Below are 20,705 nucleotides of genomic sequence, written 5' to 3'. Positions count from 1 at the left end.
CGTGGCCTTCAGTCGGTGGAGAACTGAGGCGGAGAAGGGGCGGTCCGCGCGGTGCCCCCGCCTTCTGCCGCCTGTAACAACGGTGCACAGTGAGACCACGCCGGTGCCGAGTGCGGAAGAGCCTCGAGACCGCTGCTACCATGGCGCTCATTCTCTCCCACCTGATCGAAGCGTGCTCGCCGTACATTCCCGTGCTGATCTTCTTGGTGGCCATCGCCGTGCTGTTGGGCGACCGATCTCAGCGGACGAGGATCCTGCGAAAGATCCCCGGCCCGCCGGCATACCCGCTGCTCGGCAACCTGCCGGACATGCCGCGGAACACGCGCGAGATCGTGCCGGTGATGCGACGTCTTTGCGAGCGTTTCCCGGGCGTCATGCATACCAGTCTCGGCTCAATCCACTACGTGGTCGTGTCTTCAGCCGAGGCTGCGGAGCCGGTCCTGGGCAGCAAGCGCTTTCTGGACAAGGGCATCGACTACGGTCCGGTGCGACCCTGGCTGGGCCTTGGTCTGCTCACCAGCACCGGTGACAAGTGGCACACGCATCGCAAGCTCATCACGCCCGCCTTCCACTTCGCCGTCCTGGAGCCGTACCTGGAGGTGATGAATGAGTGCAGCGGCGCGCTCGTGCGGCGACTGCGAGCAGCCGGCACCGGTTTCATCAACGTCTGGCCGTTTATCTCGGACGCCACGCTAGACGTTATTTGTGAGACGGCAATGGGCGTGAACCTCAGCTTCCAGTCGGGATCTGCTTCCGAGTACAAGGCCGCCCTGCAGACTATGGGAAACATCATTCACATGAAATCCCTCAGGCCTTGGCTAAGGAACGATTCCATATTCTGGCTCCTAGGTTGGAAGCATACCCAGGACAAGGCGCTCAACTTTTTGCACTCATTTACGCAGTCGGTGATTAGGGAGAGGAAGATGCTACTAAAAGAGGGCATGAACACGCCCAGTGAAACACCAAGCAGGAAGCGCTTGGCGTTCCTGGACCTGCTGCTGTCCAGCGCAAAGAATGGAGCTCTTTTGACTGATGAAGAAATCCGCGAGGAGGTGGACACATTCATGTTCGAAGGCCATGATACAACATCGTCAGGAATCACTTGGGCGCTGTTTAACATCGGCAGGATGCCGGAGGTGCAGCGTAAGATCCACGATGAGCTGGACGAGGTCATGGCCGGGCGTGACACGCCGCCGACTAGAGACGACCTGGCCCAGATGAAGTATCTGGAATGGACCATCAAGGAATCGATGCGCGTCTGCCCTCCCGTGACCACCTACTCCCGAACGCTGCCCGAGGCGGCTCAGATCCTGGGCTACGACGTGCCGGCGGGCACGGACGTGCTCTTCTTCCCGCACATGATCCACCGTGACCCGCGCCACTGGGCCGACCCGGACCGGTTCGAGCCGGAGCGTTTCCAGCCGGAGCGCTCCGCCGGCCGGCACCCCTACAGCTACCTGCCCTTCTCGGCCGGGCCGCGCAACTGCATCGGCCAGAGGTTTGCGCTCATGGAGGAGAAGGCCGTCATCTCGGCCGTGCTCAGGGAGTTTCGCGTCGAGTCGCGCCGCCAGTACGACGAGAGCATGATGAACGTCTGCCTCACGCTTCAGAGCAATGGCCCGGTCGAGGTGCGGTTCGTTCCGCGTGACCGCGAGTGACTCGCGGCAGTCGTTTGCAGCGCTGCGCGTGCCTCTGGGAAGATGTACTCGACGTCGGGTTTAAATCAGGGTAAATTTTCAGAACTGTGTGTGTGTGCTGCTAGGTCTTGGAAGCGTGTGTGCGTGGGTGCGTGTGTGTGTGTATGTGTGTGCACGCCTGTGCCTGACCTTCCTTGGCAATGTTTGTGGCTGTCAGGAGGCGTTCCCGGCACCTTGCACGGCATGCGGTGGAGTTGTCTTTGGATGTTTGCCACCGTATGTAACACTTGAAAAACGTGGCTCGCGCAGTACTCTGCTCCACGTGGGGGGGGGGGGGGGGAGGGGGACAATATGCAGAGAATTGCATTGTTCGGCGTAATTTATCAAGCGCTTTATATGCTTACCATGCGTGTTGTCGCTGGGGGGGGGGGGGGGGGGGGGGCGGAGGCGCGGATGCTCAGTCTTTGGTGTATTCGCAAGCCGTGCACAGGTCGACGTCAATATATGCCTAGTGCGGATGAAATCATGGCCAGGTGCCCGAGCAAGAGACTCAAGAGAAGCAGGGATTACCTCATGCAATGTTTTTCTTGTGCAAATAAACTATGCATGTGTGAGTAGCTGGGCACGCCTTTCGCGCAACTCTCATTGTCTCAATATTGGATCTATGCTAATGCATCGTACATTATATGCTGATAAGAAAACGGCATGCAATGTGGCCTAAAAACTAAATAAACAGTGCCGATCAGCAATCCAGCGAGATTGTCGCGAGGATGTACCGTGTGGACTAAGAGCAGGGCGAAGCTGCGACCTGGAGCTCACTGTGATGCTGCTCCCAGACGGACACGATACCGCCCGCGCTATGCAAATCGTAGACAAGGACGACGTTAAGGGGAGTGTTCCACATTTGTTGGGAGTTTTGAACTGAAATAGCTGTCTTGAAGAGCGTTCGGTGCAGTTCGGAGCCCTACCCGTTGCAAGACCTGAGCCCATCTGGCTTCCAAGCTGCCACCCGCGAAAATGCGCATACTATTTCGGGGGGACTGTTTCAAGATCACCCGGGCTTCCATGACACCATAATGGTGGTATTCGAATCTTGTCGTTTCATTAGCCATGCGGCCTGACGCGTATATAAGTTGACTGTTAGCAGTCGCGACCAAGAGGTATCGCCACTTACGCGGCGGAGTGCTTGATTACAAGCGGGGTCGAATACTCAGCTCGGATCTGTGGGTTGTTCGGGAGTCTGGAATACGGAGCCGCACGGGAGTGGTGCGACGAGTGAATTGTTTCATTGATCATCCACGGATAGATCAGCTGGCGACGAGGATGGGATAGCGAACTTTTGCAGTTTTTTTAGCAGCTATTTTTTTTGAAGTGGCGGCCACACAATGGCTTTATCACTGATTGGGAATATCGGTGATTACAGTGACAGTGACTCGGACTTTGGAGAGTATCTGGAGCGGTTTGAACAGTTTCTGGCTGCTAACGCCATCACGTCTGCGCCGAGGAAACGGGCAGTATTTCTGAGCGTCTGTGGGTCACGCGTGTACTCGGTTCTGCGAAGTATCTGTGCTCCGCAGCTATTCGCCTCGGAAACGTACAAGGGGCTGGCGGAGGCAGCCCAGTTGCATTTTGCCCCGAAGCCGACAGTGATCGTGTCGCGGTATAAGTTTAACCGGACAGTGCAGCAGGCTGGACAGACAGTGTCAGTGTTTTTGGCGGAACTGCGGCGGATGGCAAGGGACTGTTCGTACGGTGATCGCCTGGAGGAGTAGCTTCGGGACAGATCTGTGTGCGGACTAAGCAACGGGGCGATGCTGCAGGAGGGAGACAGCCTGTCTCTGGAATCCGCCGTAAAAATAGCGACCGCGATAGAGACAGCAGCTGCTGATGTGCAGGAGATCAGTGTCGCTCCACAGGCAGTCCCGCTGACGGCTCCAGCAGCGGCCAGTCCCGGTCCGGAGCCGCTGCACGCAGTCGGCCCGGCACCGCCGTCGCCGGGAGGACTGAGGCGACGACCCCGCCCATTCCGGCCGGCGGCGGCTGGGTCGGCGAGTTTTGGCAGCCTGCCAGGCAGATTAGCGGGTGGAGCAGCATGCGTACGCTGTGGTCGCCGCGGTCACCTAGCGCCGGGATGTCCACACGGACGGGCTACCTGCTATGGGTGCGGAAAAGTAGGACACCTTCGGAATGCGTGCAGAGCGGTGCATGCCGTACTGGCGGACAGCGCGGGATCGGATGGAGAAAATGGCATGTTACCTGTGAGCAGCACAATGTCTCCGAACCGTGTTCCTCCGTGCAAGACGACAGTGGAGGTTAACGGGAAGCCGCTGGTGTTTGAAGTCGACACAGGGGCAAGTCTGACGATCATCAGCGAGGTCATCTGGCGGACGGAGCTGGAGAGTGTTCCGCTGGAGTCGGGCCAGGGGTCACTGACCACATACACGGGAGATGCGGCGCTGGTGCGCGGCCGACTGACAGCGCGCGTGAAGTGTGGCGCGCAGCAGTCCACGCTGACCCTGCTCGTGGTCCACGGCGACGGGCCCCACTCCTCGGCCGGGACTGGCTGCACAGCTGCGGCTACCATGGGAAAGCATCTTCAGCATGGCATCGCCGCTGACCGACCTGCAGCAGCAACACAGTGCGCTGTTCCAAGACGACGGAGGCGCCTGCACGCAAACCGTCAGTCTGGACATTGACCCATCGGTAACACCGAAGTTTTACAAGCCTCGGCCCATGCCCCTGGCTCTGCTGTCGCTCGTAAATGTGTAACTGGATAAACAAGTCGAGCAGGGCATTCTACGACTGGTGAAGACCTCGGGTTGGGCGGCGCCCGTGGCCAGCGTTCTGAAAAGCGACAAAAGCTCAGTAAGAACGTTTACTGAGCCTTACATTCAGCAAGAACGAACGGAAACAGTTAATAAACGTGGAATGTGCTGCGCTTTCAGACTGCATCTGGTTTCAGGCTCGAGTAAACCTTATCCGGCATTTGCTGGCCAAAGGTGGAGTAAACCAGCGGCACCCTTTGCATCATGAAACTAACAGCCTTCAGGGCCCAGCTCTGGCCCTAGTGCGCATTGACGTGGCTGTTCCCGCTAGATGGAGCCGCGCAAATGTGTCGGGCCAGGTCCAGGCCGTGCAGATGGGGCACCATAGTTCCTTGTGCTGTTAGACCCGACCGATTCTCAAACATATCTCAGCCAGGAAGGTGAGATGCGGGCGCACTGGCTGCGGGAAATGGTCCCAGGCTTTGCTGACATCTGAAAGTTTTGTCGGGTCGGGTGACCTGCTCATGTAATCTGGTCCCATGTCAATGCCAACTGGGGCCTGGATGTTCGATGGATTCACCTGTGGTAGCTTCACCGGATGACGGCAGCTGTGGTGTACAGAACAAAATTGGTTACACCGATGTAAAGTTTTTTGTCCACCTGGTGCTTCCGAAATCATCACTGATTCCTTACGCCGAGCGCTTCTTTGCCTTAAGACGCGGCGGACCGTCCTGGAATGACTTGCTTCCTGATATTACTGCAAAGTGTGCTCATTTATTCATACCCGCCTTGATCTTACTGATAATTCCACCCCAAAGCGCTTGTACTACACGTGATCACTCATGTCTCTATCTTAACACGCGTACGGCCGCCCCGACGCTACAGGTGTGACCCCGAGACGGCGTCACACCGGCCTCCCGGTGACGCCACACACAAATATTTTCTGATGCGTGCATAGATACACATATATGTATATAAATACGTACATATATGCATATATATGTATATATATATATATATATATATATATATATATATATATAATGCCTACGGAAAAGTGAGCCAATACTCGAAATCAAGCAAAGACGCCAGGGAACACGAAAATTTAACAACAGGCGGTAAAAAAACGCCCCAAAAAAAAGGACGCTGACTGGCTCGAAGTCGCGGAAAACACCAACTACGACAGGGCTGGCGCACATCAGCAGCCCAATATCTGGCTAACACCGGTACTTCCATACCCGCTGGTGAAGCACCTGGTTGAGGACCGAAAGGTCGATGGTCCGAGAAAACGTGACGCAGGGGCGCGGGAGCTATATGCAAGTTGGGGCGGGGACAAGCTCCAAAATGCCAAAATGGGCCCCTAAGACTGGATAGCGGGTTTCCCACAAACCGGAATGGGCCCTAATGTAAATCATTGGTCCTCTACAGGTCAGAAGGGGTCCCATATGGCATCTGCGCAGGAACGTTTCAAAAAGTGGAGCAGGGGCAGGCGCAGCGTATACTTGGAACTTTTACCGGTAAGCAAGCCTGGTGGCCGGCGGGGGGGGGGGGGGAGGAGAGGTGGAGAGCATTGTTCGCTCTTAATGGACGTAACACATTTTGGCAACAATTAAGTATCACGGTTGCTATGCTAGGCGTACATCTATAACTGTTTCCCAATAGTGCACACTCTTGTCCTGATGACTCATCTATGCGATTTGACAAATAGGACTATCCAGATTCTTAAGATAGTTATTCGTTTACATCTCCAGGGAAGCAGAAATTCCATACGCGGGTAGGCATCTTTGGTCATTGGGGAGGCACTTGCCTCCACGGGGTAGATGCCAAAATACGACCCGGGGACAGGCTGGTCAGAATTTTGAATGCGAGCCAAAAGCTCATAGTGCCCAAGGGTGTTTGTGCGTCTAGGTTTCACCGAGTGCAATCCAAGAGGAAGGCTTGTCGCAGCATTTTAGGCGGAAACGGATCCAAAAGTTTAAAAAACTTATTGACAAAGCTGTGTGAAAAAGCCATAAAACCCGAGTTTCTCCTGTAAAAACCAAGCCACAGAATGAATGCCCTTTCCTCGGGTATCCCTCATCCGAACCCTGCGCCCGTTCGCCGTCGGCGGCCACTGCCTTACATGACCCATCGCAAACTGATTGGTTGGCTGCTTTGCTGTATGTCCATAGATCAGCGCGACTGCTTGTCGGTGTGTAAAGAATGTATTGCACCATCTATTTTCGAATGGCTTTCACTTGACTTCCCTTTCGCTTCCCTGAGCTATCTGTCTCAACAAGAAAGCCGGCTGGGTGTCCAACCGCCTACAGCGCAAGACTGCGGAGAAGGCTGAACAGACGGCGGAGCGGTACAGAAAACAATGTCGGTAACGAGATAGTTGTCTCTCCAGTAATAACAGACTTCTAAATGTGACATATTCTGATTAATTGGTTTGCCGATGACCTCCTTGCAGGATGTCATCAGTTTCGGGATTCCAAGGCATGAATTGTCCGCGCCTCTAATAATGGCCTACAAGTTTCGCTCATCCCGCAGGATGCCAGCCGTTTACCTCGTCTATGATGCTGTTACTTAGACACGTCATTTTTCCCAGGCACAGTCAAACGCAATGTGGCGATCGGTGCTTCCTGGAGTGGCGGAGTCAAGATAGTCGGAAAATGGTCTATCAATAGTCGTGACAGAATTGTCCGTTGCCGCAAGAAAAGGGCTGCTGCGGTGCCTGGCGTGGTGGGTCTGCGATTACACTGATAAGGGCCCTAAGGTCCCGATTACAGCGTGTGTGTCAGTAAACAAGTGCAACATGTGTTCCGTGTCTAGCTGCAGCTAGTTGAAATGCGCGATTCTGTATTTTCCAAGGTGCATAACTTGTAAACACGGTCATAATTTGCACACAAACCAGGCACATCTTAAACCAAATTACCTCTTCTCCGGCATGTGGCTGAGAACTGGCGAAAAGCGAACCCGAACGGGCTGATCTGTTGTAATCATGCACTTACCAACAAGCAATAAAGCTTTCTCTTCATTTTGTGCGTTGTTGCCCGCTGCTGATACTTAGATGCGCGACTCGCGTCCAGAAGCTGCAAATATCGCCTCGGCGGTATCGTGGCCACAGGTACGTCGCGCGGCCATTCAATATTCGATGCACACAGAACGCATCGGTCATACGTGGTATGCCAGAGGGCTGCTCTACTTCTCCTCGAAGGTACGGAGCGCTCTGCAGACGGGGATCGTCCGTTAACCAAGATAAGCCCACAATTGGCAGCACTTTATATGGTGTCCATGTGCTCCAAAGGTGGTCAAAGGGATTACCCCGCCTTTTTTGTACACTTTTCACTTATTGTTTCATCAGACACGTACGATTTCATTTGTGATACCAGCTGTCTCGAAAACCTGATTAGCTCAGTATTTTGATTCGTAGCAGCCGACCCTGAGGAAAAATTGCCACTGACTCCCTCGCACCACTTTGAAAAAACCATTTCACTTACCTCGCTCCTCGAATCGTGTGCTCAGTAATGTTTACAGCCCACTAATTCATCAAAATGTTTGTGTAATAAACGCTACAAAAGCTTGACACAGTAGCTTTAGACAAAAAGATATGCGAACATGAAGCCATCATCATGCGAATTCAGCGAAACGTTACACCATGACTGATTTCTCGCCTAAAACGGTCGCGTTCACCACAATGGCTCTTTTCGAAGCGCACTATGTCTTTGGGAATGGGAGCACCACATGATGCATGCGACGCACTAGTTCAAACCTCAACCAGTGCGCTGCTTGGTAACATGCCCCTGCCCGCTGGAGCCATCACACACGTTCTTTTCTTTGCACCAGTGGAGGTACGCACGGTGGTTGTCGTTACGACGGTAGTCGCGACTGCAGGTAAAAAGCATAGTACGGCTGCAAAGCGTTAACAGGATAATTTTGACTAAAAAATTATTGAAATTGGTATGGTAATATATGGTTCTCATGTGGGCACCATGGATTTTAGAGACGGACGAGCCTTTGTGTTACCCATGTGCAAACCGTGGCGAGCCCCATACGGGCACCATATGATCGCCCATAGGTTCCCATGTGGAAATAAGTGGGCTTCCCTTGTGAGCCCAGTGTGGTTACCATATGTCGGTGCTGGCTTGGAACGGGCTTGGCTGTCGTCACACGGGGAACCCAATGGCATGTGGCTGTATGTTTTCTGCTTTTAGATCTGAGCATGATCCGCAACTGTAATTGAGCGTAATGTCGCGCTTGCCTCCCCTTGTTCCTCCATCACCTCTCTCCCTCGGCTCCGTGCGTAACATAACTTATGGGCGACTCGTCTATCCACACGGACACTTTTTGGACAGGCCAATGAAAAACCTCTTTTCACTTCAAGCGATCTTCTGAAATTGAATGAATGTTAGGACATTAGTCAGTTACCGGTAATTGCGGTGCAGCCTTAAATTAGACTGGCTAGTGTTGGCCGGCGTAAGGAATGGGAGCTGAATATATGGAACCCGTGCATGCGCATAATCGCACGTTTAACATCACACAGGTAGACACATTGTACACAGCAAATGAAATGGACGATAGTTCAGTGTTTATCGCCGCAACAGGACGGAACCCTTGGCATGGCCAAAACATGTACTTTCGGCTCGACTGATCGGTCTAGACCAAAGTCGAGCGATGGTGTCACATTTAAGCTCAATGGTGCGACAGAACTTGCACTTTTTGTTCAAGCTCAATTTTTTCTTATGCATAAGCGTTAGCGCAATTTTTAGCGCAGTGTTGCATTAAGTGGAGGCAGAACTCTGCCTCTAATGTAAATCTAACGCTACCTTGTGTGTGTTTTAACATGTCCTAAAAAGTCATAAATAACAAAAACCGAAGGCATTCATACCGAATAAAAACGTCCTGCATGCTGTATTAACTTGAGGAAAAGCGAAATGCGGTGAGGGTGCAAGTCGACAAGAGGTGTTTGAGAAAGCCAATCATTTGCGAAAGCATATTGTTGACCTCATTCTGGCAACGACATTCAGATAGCTTAGGAAATTACACAGCATTTTGAGGTCATTATTTTAAGAGATAAGGAGAAGGTGACATATTTTGTAGAGAGTGGAGAAGACTTAAGATGAATCAGTTTTAGTGATAACGGTTTTGAAGCTCACTGTAAGGTTTGCAGTAAATTAATGAATTGCTGTTCTTTAAATTTGCATTAATGGCGCATGTTTTTCGAGCAAGTCGCCTGAGCAGCGGGATTTTAACCGGGCTTTTGAACAACTTGGTGGTAGGTGGGTACGTGACAGAATATTCTGTAGCCCTGGATACGTGATATTAGGGCTGCAGGTGGTAGGTGCGTAGGTGCTAGTTCCTTATGCCAAGCTGTGCAGATCACGCGAGGCACTATGTGGTTGGGTGCCGCGGGGTGTACGTCAAACGTCGTTTACCGCTAATCGCATCTGAGCCAGATGCGACTCAGATCAGTTCGCGGTGCATGAAAAACATTCATGTCTTGCAATAGGTACATGGAATCAGAAAAATGTTAGGCGTAAAAGTTGGGTAATAATTTTTGGACTATGCCCCTTGTCTTTTATGTCAGTATATAATCACCATGTCAGCCAGTTCACCCCCAGATGCCATCGGGTGTACTGGAGTCTTGAAGGGATGGCTGATGTTTGACTTTCAGCGATGTACTTATTTGTATATAAAGCCCAGGTTTTCTCCTCAGAATTGATTCAAACCAGGCCATCCAGTCGTGAGTCCCGTGATATAGCAACCAAACTGTCAAGGACAAAAATTAAGAAATCAAAGATAATTCCATGGTAATGCTATTATCCTAACATTGTTATCATCCTTATCATCATCATGATGTATTGTGATTCAAATAATACTTTCATCTTTTGGTTGTATTTGAAAGTGGACACACAATGTTTCTGGCAGTTCACCCTCTGAGTGACTGCATCAACAGCAGTGAGCATTGCCTGTAAGTGGCCAAAAGTGAGGCTATGGTAGGACTTAAAGCAGTTCTCTTATGTGAGCATGGGTTAGTCAGTATTTGTTAAAGCATACCATTTCAAACATTGTAATGAAAGCATTTTAACTTTATTTCTTATTTTGACATGCTTTGTTTCATATCAGTGAATAAGTATTTGCTAAAATGTATGTGAATGAGGTTAGGGCATATGACAAGCAAACATAATCTGAAAGATTATCTGTATGCCTGGTACATGATCAAAGAAGGTATCTCCTGTCACTGGTCATTGTGTCATGCTGCGTACCATATAGCTTCAATTTAGACATTTTAGGAGATTTATCCTGGGAATCAACAATCTTCTTGAGTTGATGATCTACATTTCCATAATATTTTATGCTGTATACATTTATTCTTTCAAACAATGTCATGGTTACACTCCAAAGATACACACACAATTCATGAGCCGGTCGTTGCTGATGGCTCCGTTGTTGGCTGGAGCGCCTGCCCCGGCCACCCGCCTGCTGAGGTAGGTTCGAGGCGAAGGCGCTCCATCTTTAGGCTTGACAGGTATGGCTTGCGGCCGGTGACAGCGGTCGCGCTAAAGGTCAGCTGACGTTAGAGGGCAGGACAGACTGTGGTGAGCACTGTAGCATGTTCAACTTTCTGCCATCAAATTCTGATGTTAACAATTTAATTGCACGATCTGATGGTAGGGGTCAGGGCTCACACAAGAAGCTCTGCTTAGCGTGAGCTCTGATCCCAAAAATCCATCCATTTGGAAGGTTCAGATTAAATCTTTGAAGAACTGTAGGAATAGAGTTCCATCCAGATAATTTGTTGCGTGGTAACATAGGAACTGAAAGCATTTCTGGCCTGCGGTTGTTATGTATTTGCCATGAAAAGCGACCTTTTCATCAAATGCTCATGATGTTTGATTTGGTTTGCTAAAAATCGTGTGATTTGTACTCCTGTGTCGTATTTTTATGTCAATGTAGGGCTCAGTTGGTCACAAGTGCACTTGAATCCCTGTCTGCTGCCAGCTGTAGTAAGAGAAGCTGCCATTCTGGTCTCCCTGGTACCTACTAGTTAATGTCCATACTCCCGGATGCGCCTGTGCCCAGACTAGTCGCACGGCACAGCCACCTTCTGCTGTACTCTTCCAAGTAAATTAACAGGTCGTCAACATCCGACCCTCTTATCCTCTATCTCGCTTCATCCTGCATCCTCGCGACACCCCACTTGTCCGGGGCAAGTTGCACTCGTCAGCCACGAGTGAGCCGAGGGCCCCGTGGGTAGGGGGACCCGGACCGAGTACCCAGCGCACATGCGCGGGTTAAAGCTCGGTGGTTGGTCCCCCAGGCGCATGCAAGCCTGCCCCACCAGTAACCATTTTCCTTCATCACATTGCCCTGAAATGATCAGATGTGGTCGAAGGGGCTCTAATCCAAACAACCAACAAGAAGTCATTTTGACATGGGTCATCCTCACAATAAGCCGACTGCTCCAGCAGGCATTGGTTCTGCGTGGTGCGACCTCCAGCCGCCTGTCCGCACCATGACTCGGCCCGCGCCCGGCAGGGGCAGCCATGGACGAGCTGGCGCGCGGCGTGGACGGCCTGCGGCTGCAGGAGGACTCGGTCGCCGACCTGCTGGACGCCGAGCCCAGCGCCGACGCTCTCCACCGGCTGCTGGAGCGCACCCAGGGCCAGGGCCTCTCCTGCGGACCGTCGCAGAATGGTGAGCGCTCAGACGGCACGTAGTGTTCGGGACGGACGCGGCGTGACGTGATCCTCGCTGGCGGACCATCTGCGGGACGGACGCGGCGTGACGTGATCCTCGCTGGCGGACCATCTGCGGGACGGACGCGGCGTGATGTGATCCTCGCCGGCGGACTATCTGCGGGACGGACGCGGCGTGACGTGATCCTCGCTGGCGGACCATCTGCGGGACGGACGCGGCGTGACGTGATCCTCGCTGGCGGACCATCTGCGGGACGGACGCGGCGTGATGTGATCCTCGCCGGCGGACTATCTGCGGGACGGACGCGGCGTGACGTGATCCTCGCTGGCGGACCATCTGCGGGACGGACGCGGCGTGACGTGATCCTCGCTGGCGGACCATCGGCGGGACGGACGCGGCGTGACGTGATCCTCGCTGGCCGACCATCGGCGGGACGGACGCGGCGTAATGTGGTCCGGCGTGACGTTGTGATCCTCGCTGGCGGACCATTGGCGGGACGGACGCGGCGTGACGTGATCCTCGCTGGCGGACCATCGGCGGGGCGGACGCGGCGTAATGTGATCCGGCGTGACGTTGTGATCCTCGCTGGCGGACCATCGGCGGGACGGACGCGGCGTGACGTGATCCTCGCTGGCGGACCATCAGCGGGACGGACGCGGCGTGACGTGATCCGGCGTGACGTGATCCTCGCCGGCGGACCATCGGCGGGACGGACGTGGCGCCGATGGTCCGCGTTCGAGGGCGTCGTCGTTGACGCGGCCGCGTGCGGGCCTGCAGCGGGGTGGGCGGTGCTGGCGGGCGCGCGTCAGTACGCTTTGTAACCGGCGTCGCGTCCGCCGCCAGGTCTGAGTGTGCAGCGTGGCCTGCAGGCAATGTCGGCCGGTCAGCCTCTGGAGGCGCTCCACTGCCTGGCCGAGTGCCACTCCACCACGCTGCGCCACTACATGATCCTGAAGAGCTCCTGCCGACTGGCTCAGTGCGTGGTGGCGCCCTGGCGCAGGCCGCGCTGCCCCGGCTCGCGACGGCGGCTGATTTAAATGCACCCATAGCGACACTGGGCGTGTCATTTCCTTGGCATCACGTAGAGCTGGAATGATGTTTCCGTTGCCTGGTCCGGGAATAGTGTTTTGTTTCCTTTCGGACCGTAATGTGCTTCCTCGCTTTTGAGACAGGCATGTGTCTACGATAGGATAAACCGATAACTGTATGCTGCAGCGCTCTTGCCCAAGTACCATGCAATTATCAATTACATCGTGCCATTCTCTGTAACGTGTCTGCTTCTGAGTTATAATGATATGCGTCATTAAGGGCGCTTCTGAGAGCACCAACCCCGCATTTTCAACACTTATCCCAATACCAGCGCAGTGAAAGCATCCCATTGCCGAGGCATGAGATGCGGTGTCCTCGGTGCCGTTGGGGGACGAGCCGCAAAAGGACGCGTGTTTAGAGCGTTCCTGATGCTTTCTTGCGTTTTGCCTGTTTTGTGTTGTTTTTCTTTGTGTTTATGCCCTTGTGCTGTGACCGGCGGCGACAGCACGTCCCAGCCCGTCCGAGTGCACTTCCAACGTGCTTGCGCTGTAAGCCTCGTGTTACCCTCTGACCACCGGCGCCCGTGGTGCGCCGCTCGCCCCAGTCGGCCCGGCCCGGGCACCACGAACGCCGCTGACCGCCGGCGCCCGTGGTGCACCGCTCGCCCCAGTCGGCCCGTCCCGGGCGCCACGAACGCCGCTGACCGTCGGCGCCGTCGCCGCCAGAATGGAGATGAAGTCGGGCCGGCGGGTGGAGGACTGGCCGGCCGGCACGCAGGAGGCGCTGCTGGACGCGCGCCGCCGCCTGCTGCAGTACCGGCCGTCGCCGCGCCGCCGGGAGGAGATGCTCGAGCTCATCAGCCAGGTGCCGCCCGGTATGTGTGCCGTGGCCGCCGACCAGGCGCGGCCGGGGTTCGGGTGCGGGTGTTGGCGGCGCGCAGGTGCCGCCCGGTATATGCGGTGTGAGTGGTGGCCATGCGGTGTCGGCTACGTGCGATGGTGGCGCTGGAGTTTGTAACGCAGGGGCCGTCGTGTAATTGGCTGAGCTAGGTCTGCAACACAGTCTGTGACGTGCCACCAGCATCTGCACTACAATCGCAGAGTATGTCTGTCTGTCTGAGAGCTACTCGTTTTGTGCTGCAGGTTATGCGATGGTTTAACAGTGCGCGACTGTGTGTGTGCAGCCGACACGACACGACCGTACACTATGTGTGTGTAGTCGACACGAGACGACCGCGCAATATGTGTGTGCAGCTGACACGACACGACCGTGCAATATGCGTGTTCGGCCGACACGACACGACTGTGCACTATGTGTGTGTGCAGCTGATGCGACACGACGGTGCAATGTGCGTGTTCAGCCTACACGACACGATTGTGCACAATGTGCATGTAGTCGACACGGCACGGCTGTGCAGTATGTGTGTTCTGGATGTTAAGCGAACACGACTCGACTGTGCACTTTGTGTGTTCAGTCGACACGACACGACCATGCATTGTGCGTGTGCAGTCGACACGACACGACTGTGCACTGTGTGTGCTCAGCCGACACGACACGGCCGTGCAATATGCGTGTGCAGCGGACACGACACGCCCGTGCTCAATCCATCCCCTGTTCCCAGACGGTGTGCCGCCTCAGCGCCTGCGTGCGATCGCCAGTGGTCTCGTGAATGCCTTCCCCGCCCGCCAGACCGGCCACCGCCCCAACACCGCGTACTGCTCTGACATGACCTGTCCCGCCGACCAGATTGGACCGTGGTTCAGCTGACGGCGGTGCCGCGCGCGCGCACGCGGGTGGCGCGCCTGGATACGCCCGAGCTGGTGGTGGCGCGCTTCGTCGGCGGCCGGCCCGACTCGCTGCTTCTGGCGCGTGTGCCGGCGCCGGCCGCCGACCACTGCAGCACGTTCCGCTCCGAGTTCGAGGCGATTCTGGCCGACAACGCCTCCATCCAGCGCAGCCTCTTCAACGATCGCCAGAAGTACTGGACGCAGCGCGGCCTGCTCGACGACCGCATGAAGGTGATGACGGTAGTAGTGTTGAGAACGATGGCGATGCATGAGCGCAGATTGCCTCAGGCTGACCTGACCTACATAACCGACCCGTCTGGAGGCGGCGCGGTTTGTCTCCGGACCATGCAGCAGCACTTGTGCTGGTCCAGGAAACAGCGGAGTAAGATGGCTGGTTGGACAAACACTCGGTGCTGCTGACTTAACTTTCACCGTTACGAATTTGCAGAAATACGTGGCATCTCAGGGTGCTGCACATGCCGTGCGAATGAGCGTGAGTTCCGAACGCCCAGACCACCAACCGAAATATCTCCAGCTGTTGCGAGGCGTGCTCAACACCATCTCAAGCACAACGCAATATCGTAACAGCCCATAACAACATAGGGTCTTCATACCGTCGTGGGTGATATCCGACCACCAGCGCGTGACGCGTCGCGACGCCAGCGCCCACGTGACACTAGCGTGCGCGTTGCAGGCGATCGTGCGCAGCATGGAGGTGGCCTGGTTGGGCCGCCAGGCGTACCTGGTGTCGGGCGAGCCCGTCTGCCCCCGACAGCGGGCGGCGCTGGAGGCGGCGCTGGCGGCGCTGCCCGCCTCGCTGACGGCGCCGCAGCGCGCGCGGCTGGCACTCATCTGCGGCCGGCCACCGGCCACGTCAGAGGAGCTGGCCGAGCGCGTGGCCGAGGCGCTGGGCCCGGCGGCAGCGCAGCAGCAGCGGCGCGCCGTCACCGAGGCGCTGGCGGCGCGGCGGCCGGCGCTGCGCGCGGCCTCGCTCACCGCCCCTCGCCGCGGCCAGGTGATCCTGGTGCTGGACCGCGAGGTGCAGCGCTACCCGTGGGAGATGGTGGGCCAGCTGGCCCGCGGGCCCGCCTGTCGGCTACCGTCACTGGCCATCCTGGGCCTGTGCCTCGCCGGCCGGCGCGCCCAGCTGCCGCGGCCGCCCGGTGGCGCCACCTACATTATCAACCCGGCCGGCGACCTGGTCAACACGGAGCAGCGCATGGGCCCGTTCCTGGCGGAGCGCGGCTGGAGCGGTATCGTGGGCCGGCCGCCGACGCTTAAGGAGTTCGCCGCGGCACTGACCGACGGCCAGATCTTAGCGTGAGTGGGCCGGGGGGAGGGGACGGACCCGCCGCCCCGGCCGGTCGCCTATTCGCGGCGAGGTAGCGGTTCTTGTGGGGTGGAGTGGCGAGAGGAGCTCGTGATGTCTTTTGATTTCCTCTTTCGGGCGGGGTACGAGTTTCTGCCCAAGCGGCCGCGCTGTTCCGTACGGGTTGATGCGTGTGTGCGGGCGTCTGTTCGTATCCGCCACGTGCAACACTGCTGAGATGACTGGCCCGCCATGTGGATGGTGTTGAGGCATCGTACTGCGCGCAGTCTGCTCGGTGTCGTATGTACCATGGTAACGCTGGTGATCAGTGTTGTTTGTACACTGCCAAGGCACCATTGGTTCGTGTTACGCCGGTGTCTCAGCAACTGCATGCACAACTCCCGGTGCTGACCACAGGACTCTTGTTGACCGAGGCCTGACCCGGCTGCCGTGACGTCATCGATCCCTGCGCGCGGCAGGTACTGCGGCCACGGCTGCGGCAGCCAGTACCTGCCGGCCGAGAAGCTGCGCTCGCTCACGTGCAACGCCGTGGCGCTGCTGTTCGGCTGTAGCAGCGGGCAGCTGGTGCAGCCCGGACCCACCGTCGACCCCTACGGCGCCGTCTACGCCTACCTCATGGCCAATTGGTGGGTGGAGAGCGCGCGCGCGCCGAGCAGGCCGCTGATCCGTCGATGAAGGACGGGGGCTGGGCCTTCTTTCGTGAAGCCTTCGTTTTTTTCCTCGACCTTGGTCTTAACCATGAATTTTCTTCAGACTGAATACGGAGAAAGCAGCGGCATGTTTTCATTTATGTGACATCCGTTTTGGGTTGCAGCTCTCTTTACGCCGTATTTATTCTGCTGAGTTGGTTCTAGCGTTGGTTCGTGCGCTGGACGGGAGGCAAGTACCACTTATTGTTCTTAGGGATGCGACCCAGGGCAAAGCTCGAAGTTGGCGACATCACAGATATTTGAGACTTGTTTGGGGCTTGTTTGGACTTAACAGCTGCGATTTAAGAACATCATTTTCTGCTCGTTCTGGGATAGTTAGATGTATGCTTTTGGCTAGCCCCCACTCGTTAAACCAGTGTATGAACTACTATTTTGTGCTACTTGAACAAAACTGGCATCACTCATGGCACACTGCCATGCCTGATCAGCAAGAGTTGATGGGGTGTCTTGTTTAAATCACACTGCTTGATTTACGGCTGTGTATAAAATGATCGTTATGAGCGTTGCATGACCTACTGTATTCGATGCATCCAAAAAAGCCAACTCGACATGATTACACCTGGTACGCGACGCCCTGTGCTGTTTACTCCCAGTTCACAAATGGCTGTCGTGTTCTGTGGCATGGCGCATTATGTCGCAGAGCGGACACCGTTCAGATGGTGTGTAAGTTTCGTTTTTCGTTTCGCTGGCTGTCTACTGGCATCTCCCTCACAAATCTCCTCCGTCGGGTGGGCAGTGCCGGTAGCCGAAGTACCTGCTTCAATCTTTTATGAAATTGTAGAATTGAAACTCCGGTTTATAGCTTAACAGCCGCCCGCCTCGTTCCCCCAGCGAGCATACTAGGCGTTTCAACGATGAGAATGGGTGGAGTCGCCTTCATTATCTGTGCCACGTCGTATATGCGGCACTTTGCTTCCGTTGGCATGAAATATTCAATCGAAAGTGGAATGCATGCACATGTTTAGGAATACGCACACGTGTTGTCATGTCCGTGTTAATGGCGTGGCTTCATGTCCGGCGATATTGAAATTATCACAAAAATATCCGCCCTCCGAAAAAATCCTTGAAAACTCGCCGCTCTGAAAGGCCAATGGGTTCCACTATTGCCCCAAATGATAGCTGTCTTGTTAGCTGTACTAAAGTTGGGGACTCTGTGAGGCTGGGAGATTGCGGCCGGGTACTGCTATCGCAGGAGCTAACAGGCCACCATCGGGATGTTTGTCTCGAGAAGCTGTATGTGCTAGAACCTTCCTGGCAACCTCCCTCGAGCCTCCCTTGCGGCCTCCCTCGAGCCTCCTTTGAGCCTCTCTTGCAGCCTCCTTCGAGCTCCCTTTGCGGCCTCTCTCGGGTCTCCCTCGAGCCTCCTTTGCGGCCTCCCTCGAGCCTCCCTCGAACCTCCTTCGAGCCTCCCTCGAGCCTCACTTGCAGCCTCCCTCAAGCCTCCCTTGCAGCCTCCCTCGAGCCTCCCTCGAACCCCCCTTGCAGCCTCCCTCGAGCCTCCCTCGAGCCCCCCTCGAGCCCCCCTCGAGCCCCCTTGCAGCCTTCCCTCGAGCCTCCCTTGCAGCTTCCCTCGAGCCTCTTGCAGCCTCCCTCGAGCCTTCCTCACAGCCTGCCTCGAAGCCTGCCTCGAGCCTCCCTTGCAGGCTCCCTCGAGCCCATCTCGCAGCCTCCCTCGGGTTTTTCTCGAGGCTTCCTCGCAGCCTCCCTCAAGCCTCCGTCGTCAGTTGCGTTGTATGGCTTCTGATGCATTGTTTGGTGGGCAGACGGTATCAAGACATTTTGATGCAAATTTTTAGGCTCAAAGCACAAACCAGCTGGATCATTTTTGGGGTGGGGGCAATTGCTCAAGTTGTTTTCGTCGCAACTCTTAGCCGTCGAGGCAGACAACGCCGCTATGCGAAGGCGCAGCTGGGCACCTTTCAACTTAGACTAGGTCTCTGGCCGCCGCGCTCCCCGCGCCGGACTACGAGCCTCTGCAGTGGGGCTATGTTCCGGCGGACGTGTTTGACGCTCTGCCTGTACGCTCGCCCAGCCCGGCGATTCTAGGTAACCTGTGGTCTGTCACGGACAACATGCTCGACACCTACTCCAAAGCAGTTATCGACAAGTGGACAGGTGAGCTCAATCTCGCCCGATGGGAGGTCTCTTACGCGCTCGCACGGCACCACTGATGTACTGAAGATAGGGTGGCAGACGGCTCGCGTGGCTAGGAAATGCGCGCTTGCGAAAGGCGTTTGTTTAGCGTAATGTACCTTTGTGGGCCCGCCGGCTGTCCGTAAGTGGCGGTGTGCTGTGCCTGTTATTCACTGAGCATGTTTCGCCTGTCGGCCGGTACAACGCGTGCACGGCCAGATCAGTGGACATAGCGTCCCCTCATGGGAACTTCTTGCGTGGCACCCACCCAGCCACCACCTCGTCCGAGCGCTCGTTTTACACGTCCGCGCCGTCCCCTTGGGGGACGGTGGGCACGGTGCTGCGGTGCGGCCCGGGACGGCGGCGACGGCACTGAGCACGGCCCACTCTACGTACTCCCGCGTGACGCGCGGCTGCCCGCTCCAGGCGCCGGCCGACAACCCCGAGCCTTGCCCCGAGGCACGTGGTCCGCCGGCGCCGCGGCTACGGTCAGCTCCACCTTCATGGCCGCCGCGCCCGTCGTCTACGGCCTGCCCGTCACGCCGGACGCCGCGCTGGACCGCACGACGCCGGACCCGGCCGCGTCCGACGGAGAGGAGCGCGCGACACCAGACCTGGCCACGCTCGGCGGAGAGGTCCTGGCGGCGGCCGGCCAGGGCCACTGACCGTGCCACCAGGGGAGAGCGGCGAGCCGCTGGACGGCGGCGGCCGGGACGGCTCGGCCGGCTCGAAGCGCACCACCCGGGATAAGGTGTCGGCGCAGCGCGACGGGTCGTCCCGACGAGCACGGGCGAGGCAGGCCAAGCCGCCGCCGCCGCCGGCGCTGGCCGCCGGCCGCGGCCGCACTCGGCGGAGCGCACGCGAGACGTAGCGCCACACCACCGCCGTAGTACCGCTGTTGAGGGGGGGGGGGGACTACCTCTGGATTGATTGCCAGGAAACAGTACAATGTCCGGCGGGTGACCGCCGCCGCTGACTGGGGCGTCGCGGTTGTGTTCAGCCTCGCGCGGTATAAGGCATCTTACACAGTTGTCACAAACATGAGTGTCCAATGTATTGACACAGTACGGTCATCTAGTTAGGGCACTTGCGCTTCATCATTGACTGTTGACGAAGACGCTGTGACAAATAGATCAGTTTGAGTGTGAGGCGCCCGCTTGTACCACGATTGGGTCACCGCATGCCACCGCGGCGTTGTCCACAGTGCCCGAGCCGCCGGCCGTCGCTGCCGCACCCGCTGTGACCTCAGGCACGGCTCGAGGCACCGACCACGGCTCGCGCCCATCTCAATTCACAGCGCACACTTAACGTACACGATTACATCGCCGCCAATGTCGCTCAACGCGGCGTGCGGCGGACTCCAGTGACGTCGCCTGCGACCTCTGGCAAACACACGCACTGGGCAACGATCCTGCCCTCCCCCGCCGCTTCGCAGCCCCGTCACAGCGCTACCGTCCCGGCCGCCCTCGGCGCCCTCAGCTCTCGTCGTACACTTCCAGCACGTCCTTCAGGTGATCGTTGTCCTTGGGGCCCTTGTTGCGCTTCTTGCCGCGCGAGGCCTTTCGCTTGGGCGGCACCAGCTTCTTGAGGCCGTGGTCGTGCATGGCCTGCAGACCCTGGCGCTCGAGGTA

At 56.5% G+C, this 20,705-nt stretch overlaps 2 protein-coding genes across 2 annotated transcripts; both read left to right on the top strand.

Moving 5' to 3' along the window:
- The first annotated feature begins 29 nt into the window (after positions 1-29).
- On the top strand, positions 30-1,957 carry LOC119090715 (cytochrome P450 4c3). Its single transcript, XM_037213567.1, has one exon. The coding sequence runs from the start codon at positions 141-143 to the stop codon at positions 1,656-1,658; it is 1,518 nt and encodes a 505-aa protein (XP_037069462.1). The 5' UTR covers positions 30-140; the 3' UTR covers positions 1,659-1,957.
- A 1,950-nt stretch (positions 1,958-3,907) lies between these two features.
- On the top strand, positions 3,908-20,382 carry LOC119089324 (uncharacterized). Its single transcript, XM_037211993.1, has 11 exons — positions 3,908-4,189; positions 11,974-12,082; positions 12,929-13,061; positions 13,840-13,988; positions 14,861-15,132; positions 15,596-15,691; positions 15,917-16,221; positions 16,690-16,857; positions 18,974-19,056; positions 19,501-19,635; positions 20,324-20,382. Exons 1-11 carry the CDS (start codon positions 3,908-3,910, stop codon positions 20,380-20,382), a joined length of 1,791 nt encoding a protein of 596 aa, XP_037067888.1.
- Positions 20,383-20,705: the final 323 nt, after the last annotated feature.

The sequence above is a fragment of the Pollicipes pollicipes genome, unplaced genomic scaffold, assembly GCF_011947565.3.
Source record: "Pollicipes pollicipes isolate AB1234 unplaced genomic scaffold, Ppol_2.1 Scaffold_3087;HRSCAF=3621_pilon_pilon_pilon, whole genome shotgun sequence".
Lineage (NCBI taxonomy): Eukaryota > Metazoa > Arthropoda > Thecostraca > Pollicipedomorpha > Pollicipedidae > Pollicipes > Pollicipes pollicipes.
The sequence above is the reverse complement of the archived record's forward strand: the minus strand, read 5'-3'. Positions and strand labels throughout refer to the sequence as shown.

What these genes read in the sequence shown, in the direction of transcription:
- LOC119090715 (XM_037213567.1), top strand. Translation starts at nt 141, where the DNA reads ATGGCGCTCATTCTCTCCCACCTGATCGAAGCGTGCTCGCCGTACATT.
- LOC119089324 (XM_037211993.1), top strand. Translation starts at nt 3,908, where the DNA reads ATGTCTCCGAACCGTGTTCCTCCGTGCAAGACGACAGTGGAGGTTAAC. An exon ending in CTGCGGACCGTCGCAGAATG is followed by an intron (nt 12,083 to 12,928) that starts GTGAGCGCTCAG and finishes GTCCGCCGCCAG; the next exon opens with GTCTGAGTGTGCAGCGTGGC. An exon ending in AGCTCCTGCCGACTGGCTCA is followed by an intron (nt 13,062 to 13,839) that starts GTGCGTGGTGGC and finishes CGTCGCCGCCAG; the next exon opens with AATGGAGATGAAGTCGGGCC.